Raw genomic sequence first — 19,026 nt, 5'->3', positions numbered from 1 at the left:
TCACAGAGAGAGGGAGACACAGAATCGGAAACAGGCTCCAGGCTCTGAGCCATCAGCCCAGAGCCCGACGCGGGGCTCGAACTCACGGACCGCGAGATCGTGACCTGGCTGAAGTCGGACGCTTAAATGACTGCGCCACCCAGGCGCCCCTAAAGTTTTTAAATAAAGTTATGAAATAATACATGGTCATTGAAAAAAAAGTCCAACAATATAGAACTCCCTGTTGTGAAAGCCAAAAATAATTCAGTGCCTCACTCCTACTTTTGCATACATACATGCATACGTAGGCTTTTTTTTTGCACCCGTGGGAAACGGCGTTTGCTATAAAGACTTTTGAAGTGCCTACTTGTCGTGAAATGGGCTCCATAGAATTTTGTACGTTTGCACGGCCAGTCTGAGCTCACTCCCAGCAAGCTACTTAACAAGCACAGACCCAGATCCAGATCTCTGGTGGTTGCAAATCCCAGCTGCCTCTCTGACCAGCCTCGTGACCTTGCATTCTTTCCTCAGTTTCTTCATCTGCAAAAAGGGAGAATAAGGCTATCTGCCTCCAAGTGTCGTTACAAAGATCAAATTAGACGCAAAGCCCAGTGTGAGGGCCTGGGACGTAGCTTGTGCACAACACATGTTCACTTTGGTACACGGTGATCCAATTTAGTCTTTTGAATGAATTCTAAGTGCCAAGTGGCTTCCTCTCTATCCTGCAGTTTCCCCAAAGTAGAACCACTGCTCATTTCAATATCTGACCCCACATCTGCACGTTCAGGATGCTGCTTATCAATTAGATCGATACCTTATAAAGGATGTCTGGCGATTTTCTGTTCCTTTTGGAGACTTAAAAACATGTCACTGATAAATTTTATCTTTCAGGGTTTTATCTTTCTGTTTGCTAGGCTTTGGGACTTGTGGTCAGAGAAAGTACAGATAAATGACTATGGTAGGACCTAAAAGCAGAGAATGAATTTGCTGTGTTCTCATAAGGCGTGGCCTCACAACAAACTAGCCAAGAGGGGACACATGCCAGCATGCACACACACACTTGCACACGCGCACTTGCACACACACGTGCGCCTCTGGGAACCTGCCTTCGTATAGTTCCAGGCTGTTCAGACACTTTGCTTTCAACGGCCACGGGGGCTGGAGATTCATTAACAAGTTACCCCTTTTGTGTCTGTTTCTCCGCAGGAATCCACTGCGAGTCTTACAAGGACCCCTGTGCTAATGTCAGCTGTCTGAACGGAGGCACCTGTGACAGTGAGGGCCTGAATGGTACATGTGTCTGCGCACCAGGGTTTACAGGCAAGTGATCCGGGAACTGGGTTTTAAAATTTGCCCCCAGATCCCTAAGATTGCAGCTGTTAAAAAAAAAAAAAAAAAAAACACCCAAGACTCAGAATTCTCTGTGCATACATTGTTGCAAAAATATGGACACCACTGCAAAATGTAACCAGGCGGTGCTTGGATGAAAATCTACTTGAAAACAATTGACCGCGTCGTCACTAAATGAGGCTCTTCGGGATTCAGCATTTGCTACAGAGACTTGCTGAGATTGCCATTGCTAAACATTTCCAGAGCTGCAGCTTTGAAACATGAGAAATAAGCCATTACACCAACGCCTGAGAAAGTGTTAAGTGTTCGGGGAAGTGTTCATGGGAAGAAGGGGAAAGGAAGAATCAATTTGTCTTTTAGGGAAATTGCATTCAGCTACCATGTTTCTTTTTCCTGAAAGATACACCAGTTTGGGGATTTTGAAAAATGAACGGAGGTGGTGGTGGGGTGGGCAAGGAGGGGGAAAGCCTCCAGCATCAGGGGCGATTATTGGTGAAGGTACAGACGCTGTAAGTGTGGGGAGCAGGGAGAGAAAGCCGTCAAGAGCAAAGCATGTTGGGAGGGCAGGGGGCGGGGCTGGGTGCAAGAGAAACACCTCACTGAGCTGTGAGTGGGAAGAGCCACTTTGAGAGTCGGGAGGCTTTCTCAGTCACCCCCTGCCCCGTGGGCTTCAGGGAGTTTTTGAGTCCCTGAAATTGGGTGTGAAACACTGTATGTATGTGTGTATGTTGAGAGAAGACTTTCACGTTTTTATCAGACTCTCAAAAGGAACTGTGAATCACTAGGGTAGAAAAGGTTCCATCCTTTGCTTGTCCATTGGAACCCAAGAGTCCTGAAATGTAGAGTGTAGGACAAGTCTGTGTTTTCAGAGCTTTCCCAAGCAACAGAAACATCCAGGTCACTCTGGTTTGCACGTTGGGAAAGGTTGACCTATAAGGTGCCTGTAGAAGAAGGTAGGTCCTTGAGCTGCAGGAAAGCACGTGTTCTCAGTGGCTGGAGAGTGTCTTGTCACGCTCCCCTCTCCCCTGCTGAGCCACTGTGGCCACCTCCCCAACCCTGGAGAATTTCACAGACCACGGGCGGGCTCCCATTCCATCCCTGGGGAGCCTCTTTTGTGCTTCTGGGGAAGATGCCAACAGTCAAGATGTGGGAGAAGCAACTTCTGATCTTCCTTCTATTTATCTGTGTCACATCCTGTGTTTTCCTTTTGGGTTTTCCTGGGACTGAGAAGTGGGCTCATTCCAGAAAATGATTCGCAGATGGTTTTGTTTTGCTGACTGGTTTATAAACACACACAGACATTTATACTCATCAATGGATGCAAAAATAATATTGGGGAAGCATTCTGGGTTTTTTTTTCCAGACATTTTTATCTCACAAATAATAAAAAGCATGGAGGAAAGATTAGAAAATACAGGACTGTAGGAAAAAACACTTAACACTGCCCTGCTTGGAGATAACCATTGTTAATATCTTAATACATATATCCAGAGATTTTCCTGAAGGTCTGTGCATATAACAGATAGTGTATAGTGTATATGCATATATATTTGAATGTAAAAGGAATCATGTTGCTCATACTATATTATAACCAACTTCTCGCTTAAAAATAAATGTAAATCATAAATATGTTTCCACCTGAAGAAATATCCTTCTGTCTTATCACTTCTAATGGCTGCCCTCTAGCCCGTTACATAAAATGTTGGTTTTTTTCTAACTCATCACCAATTCAGCTCTTGGGGAGTTGAGAACTTCTCTATTATAAAGAGCATTGCAATGAGAATCCATGTATGTAGTTCTTTGTGAACTTGCCTGATTATTTCTTTGAGCTAATTTCCCAGATATGGAGTCCCAGGGCCCAGCAGAATATGTACATATTTCCATATTGCTCTTCAGAAAAAGCGTACCAAATTCACTCCTACCAAGAGTATACAGGAATATCTATTTTCTTGTCTTCACACATATACTGAGAATTGTCATTCTGTGACCCAAAGTGCCGTTTAAGTGTTGTCTTAATTTTCAGGTCTTTGATTCATAATGAAATTGAATACCATTTAATACTTCTAAATGATCATTTGTGTTTCTTCTTTTACAAACTGCCTATTCATACCTTTCTTTGCTTTTCTACCAGATGATTTATGTAAATCCTCCTTCCTTCCTCCCTCCCTCCCTCCCTCCTTCTTTCCTTCCTTAATTTCTTTTACTTTAAGTATTTATTTTAATTCCAGTTAGTTAACATTTATGTTAATCTTTATTCTTAATTTGCAATAGCCCTTTATAATAAGTATATGACATTTTATATTCCATAGGGTGCAAGTATTTTTCTTCTGCCATTTGTCTTTTAAATATATAAAAAGTGTTTTGTTTTCATACACCATATTTTATTTTCATACCATTAAATCTCGATATTTTCCTTCGCTTTCTTTTCTCCTGTACTTTCATGTTACAAAGACCCACCCGTCAAGATCTTATAAACATTCTCCTATGTTATCCTAATAGCGTACGAGTTAATTCTGTGCCTGCAAATCTTTAATCCATTTGTGATCTTATGGGAGACAAAATGCAATCTTTTCTCCAGAAAATGGAGCAAGTCTACGACTGCCTAGTCAGCGCTCGCTCTTGGGTGTCTCTCAAAGGCACCTTGAGCTTATAGATTTTCTTCTCCTTTCCTTCTTTAAATGTTGGCTACCTCATTAAGTGGTATTACCAGCACCTCAAATTGTCCCGGCCAGAAACCAGGGAATCGTTTGGCACCCTCGTCCTCTTCTCCCTTACCTGTGGCCAACCACCAAAGAATCCTAGAACCTCTTAGATCTCACTTCCCGGAGCTGACGCCAGGCTGCCTTCACCTCCTGCCCACACTAGCGCGGCCCCCCTAGCCGGTCTCCCCACTCCCCTTTACCTTCACCCCTAACACATCCTCCACACTGTGGAGATCTCGTGAGATGAAAATCTAATCCCTTTGCTGCCCACTTATACGTTGCCTGTTGGCATTTCATTGGTTTGTAGAAAAAGATCAAAGCCCTCAGTGTGATTGCCAAGAACCCGGCAGTCTGGCACCATCCGGCGCTTCCCGCCCTGCCCTCGTTGGTTCCCGAACACTAAGTCAGGGGCTTCTCAGCAGTGTCCTTCCCTCCGTCTCCTGCCTCCTGGTCTCCTCAGCTCCCCACCCCCCTCCCTCCGACCCCTAGGACTTCTTCACCGTACTCACCCCGATCACAGGGAGCGGTAGGACCCTTCCATGAAGCAGTCTCCAGCGTCACTCTAATTGGTCTTTGGAAACAACGAATGTCTATTTCTATTCAGCCTGTTAAACCAGAACCCTGTTCTGGCTGCAGAGGACCACAGAATGGTTCCCAAAGTTGTTTGGAGAGCTGTGCTGTTAATATGTTTTACAGGACACTCGTCCCATGAGATGCTTCTTGGAAAAAGCATCTGTGGCCAAATTTGGGACATGGTACATGCTGTGTGGAGAGTCATAAAGGGTGTCTGGGAACCACAGGCTCTAAGAGGTCTTACAGTACAGAATCTTATTTACCTTTGTTTATCATAGAGCCTTCTCTCCCCCTTAAAAACAACTGCCTGCCCTCTTTGACTTGCTACCCCAGAACCAAATACTCTTTCATTTTAGCAAAACTTACTCTCGAGCTCAAAAGCTCTCTAATTGACTGAGTGCAGTGAAGTAGGCCAGTCCTTGTATAATTAAACATACAATGCAGTGTCACATTTATCTTAGGAAGTTGGTGGTTCGGGTTTATTTTGCTCTTTTCTCTCTAGGTTGTTTTTGGGTGGGACCTTAGATTATTGATTCGAGGCCCCTCCTCATTTCTAATGTGTGCATTTAATTCCATAAATTCTCCCGCCAACAGTTCTTTGGCTGTGTCCCACAAATCTTATGTGCTATTTCATTGTCATTTAATTTGGTTTAGGTGCCTTTAGATTTTCTCTGTGATCCGTGGAGTATTTGTAAGTGTGTTAAGTAGTTGGGGCTTTTCTTCCCACACACTTTTGGGCACTTCTGGGTTGCTGGCTTCTCCGGCATCCAGTCTGGAGGATATGAAGCCGAAAGAAAGCTCGGGAGCTCACTGCCATGTTGTTCCTTGGGTCCTGAGTTTCCCAGCCCTTCTGTCTCCTGACTCCTCAGGGTCTCCTCATGTTGGTCTTCTATATCATGTTAAGGGTTTTTGCTTGTACCTCGTTGGAGGAGTAGAAAAAATGTTTTTGCTCCACCATTTTGGAAAAAGTCTCATCCTGGCTGTTTTTAGAATTTTTCCTTGATTACTGGCATTAAACAAATTGATCGCGATGTTCCTTGGTGTGATTTTTTTTTTTTTTTAAAAGCAGGCTCCACACCCAACATGGGGCTTGAATTCATGACCCTGAGATCAAAAGCCACATGCCATACTGGCTGAGCCAGCCAGGCACCCCCTTAGTGTGATTTTGTTGGTATTTATCCTGCTTGGGGTTTGTTGTAATTCTTGGGTCTGTGGTTTTATACTTTCATCAAATTTGGAAAATTTTTTATCCATTCCACCAAATATTACTTTCTGCCTCACTCCCCTTTCCTGGGACTCCAGTTACATCTGTTAGACCACTTAACATTGTACAATAGGTCGCTGAGTCTCTGTTCAGTTCAACATAATTTTTTTTCCCTGAGCTGCAGTGTGTTTAGCTTCTGTTGCTGTTGTGAAGTATACTGGTTCACTCTGCAGAGTCTAAATTACTATGAAAACCATTCAGTTTTGTTTTTAAGTTCAAATATTGTATTTTTCATATCTAGAAGTTCCATTTTGTTCTTTTTTATATCTTTCATTTTTGTCCTCATTTCGTTCGTGTTTTCTGTCTTGAGCAAATCCCGTGTTTACTCACTGTCATCTGTTATTTCTGCCTCTGTGTCTCTGGATTGATACTTCTTCTGGTTACGGGTCACGTATTCCTATTTCTTGGCACAGCTAGTGGTCGTTGTGTGGATGGATGGTCTTTGTGAGTTAAATTGAGTGACTGGGTTTATTGTGTTTCTTTTTTATGCGCTGGCCTTTTTCTCTGGCAGGTAGGTAAGTTACTTGCTGGCCTGATGGATCCTTTCAAGTGTTTTGTTTTTTATTTTATTTTGGGGAAGTCGATCTGCGGTCACCATGTCTCTAGGGATAGTTGCGCCCTAGTACTGAGGTGTGACCGTTCCTCACTGAAGCACTGGGTGATCGGTGAAATACCTGCCTTCTGACTTGTGAGACTTTGAACACTTACTTCCCAGTCCTCCGTGGGCTCTGGGAACTGTTCGTCTTTCATCCCGTTTGCTGGGCCTGTGGAGCTCCAACCTACTCACGCACAGTACTCAGCAGCACACTCGAGGGGACGCGGCGTATTTCTGATGCTCTTTTTCTGACTGGCTCTGTCTTCTTTGGAGTCTGTCCTACAAATGGCAGCTACCTTGTCCTCCACAAACTCTGGTTCTCCTCAGTTCAGTGGAACACTGTGTTCTAAATGGGCTCCAGGCAGAAAGCCAGGACGATTCTGGTACTCAGCTGGTTTGTTGGCCTTCTCTCGCAGTCACAGTCCTGCCCTGCCTGTTGTCTAATGTGTTAAAGTGTTTTTCCTGAAATATGTATGTTTCATCCACTTTACAGCGGAAGGCCAAGAGAGGCTTCAGTTACCCCATTGCGGCAGAAGAAGTTCCAAATAATTTTTATTTGTTTTATTTAATTTTTTATAAGTTTATTTATTCATTTTGAGAGAGAACAGGGACAACACAAGTGGGGGAGAGGCAGAGAGAGAAGGAGAGAAAGAGAACTCGAAGCAGGCTCCATGCTGTCAGTGCAGAGCCCGACGCAGGGCTCGAACTCACGAAACCATGAGATCATGAGCTGAGCCAGAACCAAGAGTCGGATGCTTAAATGACTGAGCCACCCAGGCTACCCCAAATAATTTTTAATATTCATTTCATCTGGAATAAAATACCTGTGAAGCACAAGGGAGTTATAGTTAAAGTACCCAGTGCCTGGCACACAGTAGCTCTATATTTAGTACTAGGTATTTCACAGTAGCTCTGTATTTAATACTAGGTATTATGATTATAATAATTTTTATTGATCTGATTCAGTGTGGGCTGTATTAATCTAAGGGTTTGCTGGTAGCAGTGACTTTTTTTTCTTTCACTTTAATTTATCTGAGTAAAGCATACAGAATTAAACAGTACACTTGTAACTTTGCATAAATACTATCAAATCTGATGCCTGCTGTAGACTGCCTCTTAGAAAGTAGTAGATTGGAAAGCAATTGTAAAAGACTTAAAGTTCAGACTATGATTTCCAGCTTTAGTCAAGTAGAAATTTCATTATGTATTCTCTTTACAAATGTTATTCAAGCACAACAGTGATTTAAAAGTAATTGATTTTTCCCCAACTCAAATAAAAAAAAAAAAGTAAGCGAGTCAACAAAAAAGTCATCTGGCTCAAGCCAGCAAAAGCATAAAGATCTATTAAGTCAACTATGAGTAAGGAAAGGTTATAGAATATACTAAGAGCTCTTCTAATATAAGTCAGAATGCATATTGCTTCAATGGAATGGTGGGGTGTTGATGTGCATATAAAAACATAATACTCTTACTATGGGGAAATAGAAATGATTTCCATACAAATGAATATCTACACACCGAAGTTGCTCTCTATAATTCATAATGAATCTTCAAATACTTTGCTTAAGACTGGCATCAGAAAGCATGATCATTGTAAGGCAGAGAAGAGCAGTCATGTTTGGGAGTTTTCCTGGACTCCCAAAAATTTTTCTTGAGGGGCTCCATCATCAAAATCACGCCACATTCCTACTGCCAGCCTATGACATGGTGAAGGCCTCCAGCTGAGAGCCAGGTGGGGGGAGAGCCGATTCAACTCGAAGCGCGGGTGCATCAGTCTGTAAGATAGGCCATTAGAGTAATCTAAAGATACCTGCGCAAGATGTGTCCCTCCAGGGTTTGGCCAGAACACGTATGCTGTGAAAGTAGCTGCTGGCTATTTGGGCCCTAGACTGGAATGGAGTTTATATCATTAGCTAGTATCATGTAATCCCCAGTTTGGCTCTGAGGACACTGGGGTGAAGAAATCCAGACTGGGATAGGCTTGAGATTCTTTCTGGGGCCCAGTCCTTTGGATCTGGGTCTTAGATATTTCGTTGATATCTAACAGTTCGTTCTGTTTTCCCCTGCCATTCTCTACTCCTATCCAATCCTTCCAATCTAGTGGGTCCCAGGAGGAGACTAATCTAGGGATCTTGGACCTCTGCCAACTACATTAACGCCCCCTGGAGATTCAAGAACCAATACATGCATCAGGACTAGTCTGGATTTGGCATTTACCATTTATCTGGATCAGGACCCTGGATTTGGCATTTACCTCCCTGGTCCAAAAAGCTCTGGACCCGAGGAAGAATGGATGGACCAGACTAGCTCTAGGACTTCCCAGAATTTAGGGGATTGGAAGGGTTTGGCACTGACATTGGACTTGTGGAGTGGAGTGGAGCTTTTGAGTTTTGCGACGTGGTAAAAGCATGAAGCCGGGCTGTTTCTGCAGCTACAGCTGCAAAGGTAACAGAGCTAAAGACAGCTATTGTCTAATAAATACCTCAATTAAGCTTGTCTTCCTAAAGGGTGGGAAAGTAATACTGCGGTATATATTTGTGAAAGCCTTTGATCTAATCCTTTTAATGTTTCTCAGCACGTTCTTGTTTATGTGTCTCCTCAACTAGCCTACCATGTAATGCCGGTTGTAATCGTTCAGTCTATGCCCTTTTCCACCCAGAGCGATTGCCCCATTAACAGAAAGACAACCTTTGAAATAGGTTAGTGAGAGGCAATCAATTTCATGTCTTTCCTATTGATGTAAATGACTGTATTTATTGCAGGAAACAAATTCACTTAGACACTACTGAATTATAATCAACCTAGCAGGGCCTTGAAGTAGTAAATGTTTTATTCGACAGATTTTACTTATTTAAAAATAAAACCGTCAGATGCCAGGTAAGAAGCAAGTGTGAAGTGAAACAGACATGACATATTTCAATGTGAGATTCCTCCTCTGAAATGGGCTGGGGTGACATACGGTGGATTTATAAATGCGAGGTAAACCGGTAGCAGATAGAAGAGTAATACTAATTAAGTAAGCCTGGAAGTAATTACCCAAGTGTACATTGAAACATTGCCTTTGAAAACGGACAAAATATTTGATTTTGCTCCTTTGCTCTACTCTATGACTGTAGCAGTGCTACAGGGTTTTTTTTTTTTTCTTAATTTGTTTTTTTTTTTTTGACTACCACTTTTTTGAAAATTTTTAATGTTTATTTATTTTTGAGATAGAGACAGGGCATGAACAGGGGAGGGGCAGAGAGAGAGAGGGAGACACAGAGTCCGAAGCAGGCTCCAGGCTCCGAGCTGGCAGCACAGAGCCCGATGCAGGACTCGAACTCATGGACCGTGAGATCATGATCTAAGCCAAAGTCAGATGCTCAACGGACTAAGCCACCCAGACGCCCCTGACTACCACGTTTTACATGTACCTAAGCAAATAGAGATACGTTTTGAAATTTTCTTTTTCTCATTTCCAAACTTTTAAGAAAGGTTGCCTCAATTGGAAGTATCCCCTTCCATTCATCTGATGAGATGCCTTTCAGTCTGAAACGCACACCCATTTTGTATTGACTTGTAGTATAGCTTAAAATCAGTGACGATGGCTTTGTTTGTGTAACTTGTGATAACAAGCTATTTCCTGTAAGCTGGTGTTTGGACCAGTGACATCAGCCCATGTTCTGGTTTGTTGGTTTAAACCAAGCTCTCGCTAATGGGGTCAAGGATGTCCCAAAGTGTCTGGTCTAGGTAGGGTCAGGAGCTCCAGATCACGTTTTTCATCATGAGGGGAAAGGCGGACTGGAATGAACGTGGCTTTCCTGGGGCCACATTTCCCGGAGAAGATTGTGTCAGAGGTAGGCTAAAGTGGACCTCAGAACTGTCTTTTCTTAAAGGGGGAGCTGATGTTCATCTTGTGCATTTCAATCATTCCCAGAAACACAGCCAGGGATTTGGAAAGTGAAGTGAGTTTTCATAAATGACTTTGGCTAGGCACACAGCTGTGCCCTAGAACTATCCAGAAAATAGTCACATGTCCATACTCACACTCTCAAACACTTGGCTACAAAAAAAAAAAGAAAAAAAAAAAAAAGAAATCATAACTGTGAGTTTTCGGCTTTCTGGAGTTTCAGAAAAATAAATAAGAGGAATCAGCTGATGAAATTCAAAATAAAATAGACTTCTTAAATAAAATCAGGAACCTCAGTCCACTTTTCCAGTAAACCTCAAAAGGTGTATTCAGAGATGAGAATCAGCCTCAGTTAACTATTTGACTACAGGAGATTCTTTCTACCAGTGCTATTTTCTTTTCTTTCTTTTCTTTTTTTTTTTTACTCTTATTTAAGCAGAAGGTCCCTTGTCTGGAATGAATTTGGGGACGATTCTGCACTTTATACACACGGCAAATTGGGCTCCATTGCTGGAGACCATGGTCCCAGCCTCAGATCTCCGCTTTGCCAGAGAAGGGATGTGACAGAGTTGGTAGTGTAGCCAGCTGTCCCATTGCTACTTTTCTTTCTCTCCGTAGGTGAAGAGTGTGACATCGACATAAATGAATGTGACAGTAACCCCTGCCACCATGCTGGCACTTGCCTGGACCAGCCCAACGGTTATACCTGCCACTGCCCACACGGCTGGGTGGGTGCAAACTGTGAGATTCGTAAGTATTTCTGCTTTTTTTTAACATCACATTTTCATTTAGCACCAAGAGGATACTGACCGTGTCCAGGTGGCCTCTGTCACCCACAGATGAGCAGTGGGGCCAGAGGGCTGACGCCAGTCCAGAGGAGTACCTTTGCTCATTGCTTTCTGTCCCTCCCCCTTCCTTCCTGAGCCTGAATCCAGCCTTTCCACTGGGATACGAATGTGCAGATGTCATCCAGAGTTCACTGCTGCTCAGACAGCCAAAAATGTGCCTAACTGAGAAGCATTCGAATCGTATCAGAAAACAGAGGCTTTGTGTTAAAAACATGAAAAAGCACACAGAATATAAATTCACTTTGCATTTATGTCTTCAAGTGTCTTCAAACGTATTAGGTTCCTTCGGTTGCCTGGAGAATAGTCCAGTGAGGATGAGGGTAAAAGAAAACCTGAAAAAATATTTTGAGCTGCTGAGAGCAAATTGTTCTCTAAAGATGAGCTCCCAGAAGTTTCAAAATTTCATAATCAAGATATGTATTAAAATAATGTATCTGCGGGACCCCCGGGTGGCTCAGTTGGTTAAGCCTCCGACTCTTGATTTTGGCTCAGGTCATGATCTCAAGGCTTGTGAGTTCAAGCTGTGCATTGGGCTCTGTGCTGACAGCATAGAACCTGTTTAGGATGCTCTCTCTCCCTCTCTCTTTCTGCCCCTCCACTTCTATCTCTTTCTCAAATAGAAACATTAAAAAATTTTTTAAAAATAATGTGTCTGTTGGGTTTTCCATTGTTTTGGAAACTGCTAAAAATTCAACTATGAAACGTATTTTCTTCTAATTGAAATTCATCAGGACAGTGGATCTTCCATAAAAGCTCCCCCTGGGCTCTCTCATCCCTCCCCATCTTTTCTTCAGGTAGAGATAGTTCATCTATTGTGTGAGTTTGGAAGGAGGCACATATATATAGATAGCCCCATTTGTCTGTCTGTCTGTCTGTCTGTCTGTCTCCTTCCAGGGCTGGCTGCTGGTTACCTCTATTCCTCTATTCTGTGTTTCAAGAATAAGCTCTCCTAGGGGGTCCAGCACTGCCTATGGTTGCATGGGCCTGTCTCATTCTTCATGTGTCTGAGGAGGAAGGTCACATTCTCCAATATCAGTGTGACCGGTAATATTATTGGGGTTCCTACCAGCTCACTCTTTGTCTTTGCTTTTGGTTGAGAGACTGAGAGGGAAAGAAGGTAGTTATTTTTAGGTCTCTCCGTCACCAACTTTCCTAAGCAGCCCTAGACAGCGTGGTCTTAGGACCAACTGGCCTTGCCGAAGATGGTTGGGAAATACTCTTGTGCTGAGGAAAGATCTAGAAAGGGATGCTAATGGCTATGAGCTGGTGTAGGATGTTAAGGCAAGTGTAGGTATAAGATGTTAAGTCCAGTCTGGTGGAAAGCATCCCAGACTTAGGTCAGCAGGACCTTGGTTCTTCCCCTGGCATAACACTGCTTATGTGGCTGCATTGAATCATGCTGACATTCAGTTTACTTATCAGTAAACTGGAGCCAGATTTCATTCTAAAATTTGGTAATTCCAGGGGCGCCTGGGTGGCGCAGTCGGTTAAGCGTCCGACTTCAGCCAGGTCACGATCTTGCGGTCTGAGTTCGAGCCCCGCGTCAGGCTCTGGGCTGATGGCTCAGAGCCTGGAGCCTGTTTCCAATTCTGTGTCTCCCTCTCTCTCTGCCCCTCGCCCGCTCATGCTCTGTCTCTCTCTGTCCCAAAAATAAATAAACGTTGAAAAATTTAAAATTTGGTAATTCTGTTAGAAATAACAAATTTTGTGCCTTAGGGCAGAATAATATCTACTTACAACTTTTAAATCTTTTTTTAAAAAAGTTTACTTATTTATTTTGAGAGAGAGAGAGACAGAGGGAGACGGGGGCCGGGGTGGAGGGGGGGGACTCGAACCCATGAACCGTAGATCACGACCTGAGCCAAAGCCAAGAGTCGGATGCTCAACCAACTGAGCCACCCAGGTACTCCTATAACTTTTAAATCTTAATTATGAAGATAAATATATAAGAAAGTATGGATAAGAAGTCAGGGACACACAAGATGCCCTCAAGAAGCTTTAAGTGAAGTCCTGTAATTATAAATCTAAATTTTACTTCATTCCAGTGATGATAATATAGGCAAAAGATATACAAGAATGGAAAATGAAAAGTGTAAAAGTTGACTTCAAATTCAAGGTCCATCATACTCCAGCTGTGTAACCTGGACAAGCAAATGTATCTCTCGGAGTCTCATCATTCTCACCTTACAAGACAGTGATGGGGAAATGCTGTGAGGATCAAAGGAGGCAGATATGTGCAGATTTCTGCAATGCAGTAGGCACTAAATAAATGCTAGTTTACTGTGGCTCATGTACCGTGAACTACTCCTTGGGAGGACCAACCTTCGGCTCCTTGTCTATTTGGATGATGAGTGCCAAGGGCATGGGCCACACTGAGTGGCTGGATGTGAGGGGGCCCATCACACATCTTGGCCCACACTTGGGCTCCCCGTTTGCCCAGAATAGCACTTTGCATTTGGTAATCTCATTTCCGCCTCTCCATTAGACCAAAGGCGCTAAAATCAGTGTCATCACAGATTAGGCTCAGCTGGGTTCCAGTGTTGGATGCTTCCATCCTTGACCTGAAGGTCAGAATGAAAAATGTGCATTTGAGGTTTGCTGTGACATGTAGCTGATGGCCAGTGTCTAGAGAACTGGGTCTGAATCAAATGGGATGGATCTAAGGACCAGGAGTGGAAGTAGAGTGGCCAGGGAAGATTCAAGAGGCTTCAGGTCCCATCCCTTTGAGGTCCCTTTCTAACGCTGAATTATCTGTGATCTTCTCAAGTGTCCAGAAACCAAGAGGAGGGTATCTGGATGGTGCAAGGTCGGGTGGGTAGATCTCAACAGGAAAGCTCAGATGTACGCAGAGAAGAGGGAGAACCATAAGCCCACATAGGTTCCATAGCAGGGAGGCCTGTGAGTTGTCAGAGGGGGTCCGGGAGCTTCCCATCAGCCTCACTTCTGCCTCTGGAGGCCACATCGCCTGCCTCCCTCCCTTGCTCATTCTGCTTCAGCCACATCATCCTGCTTTCACTTCCTTGGATAGGTCAAGTTCATTCCTGCCTTCAAGGCCTTTACCCATCTGCTGCCCTATGCCTGGAGTGCTCGCCTTTCAGATTTTAGCACAGCTTTCTCCTTCACTACACATCGATTAACCTAGAAACTTGCCCCTATAGAGTTATTATCTGTCCCCTAGTCAGTAATAAGGAGTAAAAATCTAGCAGACCACAAAGATTGATCAAAACCACCAAGAAAACTGACCCAGAACTATCTAAAAGGATCATTTAAATAGTTGTTGTGTTTTATATGTACCCTGAAGCAAATGCAAACCTTAAGTTCCGGAAAGTACCAAAACAACCTAGTGAAATTTGTCTGCTCTCAATTCTTGCCACCTGAGACTGATAACAATTTTGGCTTTGGATTTTAATAAAAATTTTGCCTTCCTAGAATCAAGGTCTAAAAAACCATAATTCCTATAAATGTTTATATAGTGGTGTTTTGTGTCATCTGTGTAGGAACTGTGAGGTTTCTACAGTTAGCGTCACAGTTAATCTCGCTGACTGACAGTTGGACAGGTAAGTGCATTGAACAATTGAATCTCTGCCTCAACTATTAAATTAATGATATTCTACAAATAGGCAAATAGGCCATCCTGGATTTATAATTCAACTAATAAGGGCCTCTTACTATCAACACTGAACACTTCACCCAGGATATAAAGGTTAATAAAGCAGCCCCTGCCTTCAGGAGCTCATCATAATCCAAGGGTGGCTCATCATAGGTGGTGGGGTTTCTGTAGGTTTTGTACAGGCTGCTTCGGGAACCGAGGGAAGAGGGGACCGACCCTCTTGGGATCCTCCTCCCCAAAATGCATGGAATTGCATAATGGTTGAAGAAACTCATCACATGGCTATGTTGGTTGGGTTCTTTGGTTCTCATTTTTGTATAAACCAGGATATTTTAAAAAATAAAATTAACCTTCCTTCTCATCCAGACCTCTGCTTCACTCCCCAAATGTAACAATTATTAGCCATTTATTGTTTATTTTTCGAGATGCATTCGGTCAATATTGTAAGTCCTTTTTTTTTCCTCCCATAAAAATGGAACTATTCTATACATACTGTTCAGCATCTTGCTTTTATGATTAACAACATATTGATATTTGTAATATATAGAATATTTGTCTATGTTGGTTTATGCAGATCTACCTCATTGTTTTAACACCACGTGGCTTCCAATCTAGCCCATCAAACCCTTTCTTTATATGCAGCCAGAAGCACCTTTTATTTCCTTTTTGTTTTTAAGTTCATTTATTTATTTTGAGAGAGCAAGAGAGAGTGCAGGCGGGGAAGGGGCAGAGAGAGGGAGAGACAGAATCCCAGGCAGTCTCCACACTGTCAGTGCGGAGCCTGATGTGGGGTTTGAACTCATGAACTGTGAGACCATGACCTGAGCTGAGATCAAGAGTCAGATGCTTAACCACCTGAGCCACTCAGGTGCCCCTTCTTTTTGTTTCTTAAAAGTATATGGTCTTTTTTCTTTTTAATTTTTCCAGTTATTTTTATTGTGGCAAAATACACATAACATGAAATTAACTATCTTAATCGTTTTCAAGTGTATGGTTCAGTGATATCAAGTACATTCATACTGTTGTGCTGCCCTTACTACCTTCCATCTTTGTAACTCTTTTCATCTTGAAAAACCAAAACTCTGTCCCCATTAAGCCCTGTGACCCCTTCCCCCAGCCCTGGCAATCACCATTCTACTTTCTTTGTTTCTTCTTCTTTTTTTTAATCTCCCCTTGTCCCTCACATCCCAGCCTCTGTTAACCACCATTCCACTCTCTGTTACTATGAGTTCAGCTTTCTTTTTTTCTTTAGATCCATATATAAACCAGCTTACACCATATCTGTCTTTCTTTATCTGACCTGTTTCAACTTAGCACAATGTCCTCAAACCCATTCATCCACATGGTTGCATCTGGAAGAGGCATCTTTTCAATGTGCAAATCTGAATACTCAGACCCTTCTCCCCACCAGTTTCTCTCCCTGCCACTGCTGAGCTCCTATTAAATTGCATTTATAACTGAAGACCAAAGGCCACACTATTGCCTGTGGGGCCGTGGGAGGGAGCTCCTCACTCAGCCAACCCCTGGCTCGCTCCCTTGCTCCCTGGAGCAGCCACCTTGTCGCCCTTCCAGTCTCTTGTCCTGTTCCCCACCTTCCCCCCTTCCCCGGGGTCTTTTCCTGGGACCATGTTCCCCCTGCTCTCCCTCAGCTCTGGTTTTTACCTACTTACCTGGAGAGCCCAGCTTCCTACAGACCCTCACTTCTAGAGCAATTCTGATTCCCCAATTAGATGGAGATTTTCCTTGTCCTTTCCAGTAGCACCGTGGAGGTGGTCCTTGATTGGCTTGGCACACTTGTATGTCTACAGCTACTATGGGATCATTTCTTTGGTCTCTGTACCCCTCAAAAGACGGGGAACTCCAGGAGCCAACTGTGTACTTTCCCTCGCTCTTTATCCCAGCATCTAGTGCCATGCCTGGCACATAGTAGGTGCCCAATTAATGGTTGTTCAGCAAGCAGATCCTATGAAAGAGGTGAACTTTTCTTTCCATTCCTTTCCTACGCTGTCCTCTTCTGAAGTTTAATGAGAGCTCTTAATCTTTTGCGATCTCATTGACTGCCTTGCTTGTCCAAATAACTCTTAGCTATGGAAAGCAGAAGGTAATTTGAAAGCCCTCCTCTCAATTAGTCTAGCAGCAGATGGTCTAAAGTTATCTAGCTGTCTGATGTCCTCACGTCGCACACTCACTCTCTTTTAAAAAAATTTTTTTTTTCAACGTTTATTTATTTTTGGGACAGAGAGAGACAGAGCATGAACAGGGGAGGGGCAGAGAGAGGGAGACACAGAATCGGAAACAGGCTCCAGGCTCTGAGCCATCAGCCCAGAGCCTGACGCGGGGCTCGAACTCCCGGACCGCGAGATCGTGACCTGGCTGAAGCCGGACGCTTAACCGACTGCGCCACCCAGGCGCCCCTATCTTTTTAAATAATATAGGTGAACACATGAACGAGCCTGACTACGTTCACGTAGGTAAATTAAAAAACAGATCTAGGCAATGTGTTCTAGAATGAAATATATAAAGCTAATGGTGTCTCCTTCGGTGGAGTGGTGGTTGTTGCTGGGTCCGGTTTTAGTCTCATCCTGGCCACAGGTGGTCTGTTTGACCCCGTGCAGCTGCTTAAGTCCAGCCTCTCTCCCTAGCTCCAAGGGCTATGTTACAATTGACAGGTAAATGCAAACACACTGTGGAAAACACAAAACCTTAAACAAACTGAGTTTGAAACCTAAATACCAATGGTCTCGCAGACCCATAAGCAGGCAGTTTGTGTGCATGTGTCCCTGGTCATGCACCTGTTGGGGCTGATGGGATCATTCCATCGAGCATCTTCTGGTGCACAGCTCCTCTCTGAGCTGTGCTGTAGCTGGCATAGTGAATGGTTCATGCGGCGGGACTCTGGGATGCAGCAAAGTGATAGCTCGTGAGGGTCTCGTGACTTATGCCAGGACTGGAGGTGACAGCTTCGGCCACCTGGTGCAGATCCTCTTGATGCTTCCAGACCGAGGTTGGATTTACTCAGATCCAGCCTGGTTCCAACCCGATTAGTGAGTAAAGCAGCCACGTTCACTTCTACCAGAAAAATTTCAGCCGACAGTAACGTAGGAAAAAAAAAAAAAAAGTGGGGGTGGGGGGAGGAGGGAAGCAGAGCTTTTCAGAGGAATTTCAAGAACGTTTTCCCAAAGGTTCAAACAGCCTGGAATGCAGAGTTTGGGGAAGTAGAACAGATGGCCAGAAACGTACGCAGCGTAGGCAGCTCAGGCCTGGGACGCCGTGCTGAGCACGTAACCCAGCGCCGTTGTCTGTCCACGGTAGCGGCCGGACCGCCGTGGGTTGTGTGCTCGCTGCGGATGCACAGTTGATACGAGTGAGCTATTCACATGAAGTTCGAAATCAACTGTGAGGGCTCAGCGGGAACGCACGTGGCCCTGCCATAGCAGTGGGAGCGGAGCCCTCTACCAAGTCGGAGTAGAAACATCGCTGGCTGCCCTTGCGGTGATGCCAAGTGGCTGTTAACGGTGAGGTCTGAGGTTGGACCCCAGCCTACAACTGAATTTTTCAGAGAAGGTTGAAATAGTTGCAAATCAAGTGAGTCCTGCTTTTCTTCCAGCCAGAAGAATGAGTGACTCTCTCTCAGTGTGAACCAGGCATTGCCAAATTAAATGCCTCTGATCCGGGACGGAGGCTTAGTTCTCGTTTCACAAAACACCTTCTCCCCTCCATGGCGACCGTTCAGTTGCCGTGATTTCTGTCAGTCCCTCTGGCCATATGTGAGCTGGTTCGGACAGAGCCGGGACTGCCGTCATGGTCAGTCTCACTGCTGCACGGACCTCGTGAGCTCAGGCAGCCAAGCTCACCTGGCAAAACCAGACCTCAGGGGTCTTGGTGAAAACTCAGGAGTCTGAAGTTCTGGATGTGAACACACTTCACTCATCTCATTCTTCTCAAACTCTCAGGAGCCATCAGGTTTGGGGGCATGGGTCCCTTTTCTGTTAGGCTTCTACAAAGGGGATCTGCACACTTGGCCTTGTTTGGGTGTCTCCCTGTGCTCTTCTTCAGATTGTAACCGTTCAAGGCAAAGCATAGCCGGTTCTCAGATTCCGTGGTCACTGAAGTTGTAGCTTGGGTGAGTGTGTATGTGCCCGCACATCGCACACATTCCCGCAGAGTTTGGCCCAGTGAGAAGAGTCCGAGCATTTCACGGGAAGATGGGCCCGTC

The 19,026-nt window shown here is 44.2% G+C and overlaps 1 protein-coding gene across 1 annotated transcript in view; it reads left to right on the top strand.

Annotated features, from left to right (window-relative positions):
- The window catches only part of DNER (delta/notch like EGF repeat containing), a 318,800-nt gene that overhangs the window by 289,674 nt on the left and 10,100 nt on the right, over nt 1–19,026 (top strand). Inside the window, exons 10-11 of the mRNA XM_025930353.2 lie at nt 1,186–1,299; nt 10,971–11,102. Coding sequence (XP_025786138.2) covers nt 1,186–1,299; nt 10,971–11,102 — 246 coding nt within the window. The remainder of the gene's footprint in view (nt 1–1,185; nt 1,300–10,970; nt 11,103–19,026) is intronic.

This window comes from Puma concolor, chromosome C1, assembly GCF_028749965.1.
Source record: "Puma concolor isolate L17-30 chromosome C1, mPumCon1.1.hap2, whole genome shotgun sequence".
Lineage (NCBI taxonomy): Eukaryota > Metazoa > Chordata > Mammalia > Carnivora > Felidae > Puma > Puma concolor.
Note: the sequence above shows the minus strand (reverse complement) of the source record. Positions and strands in the feature narration are given on the sequence as shown.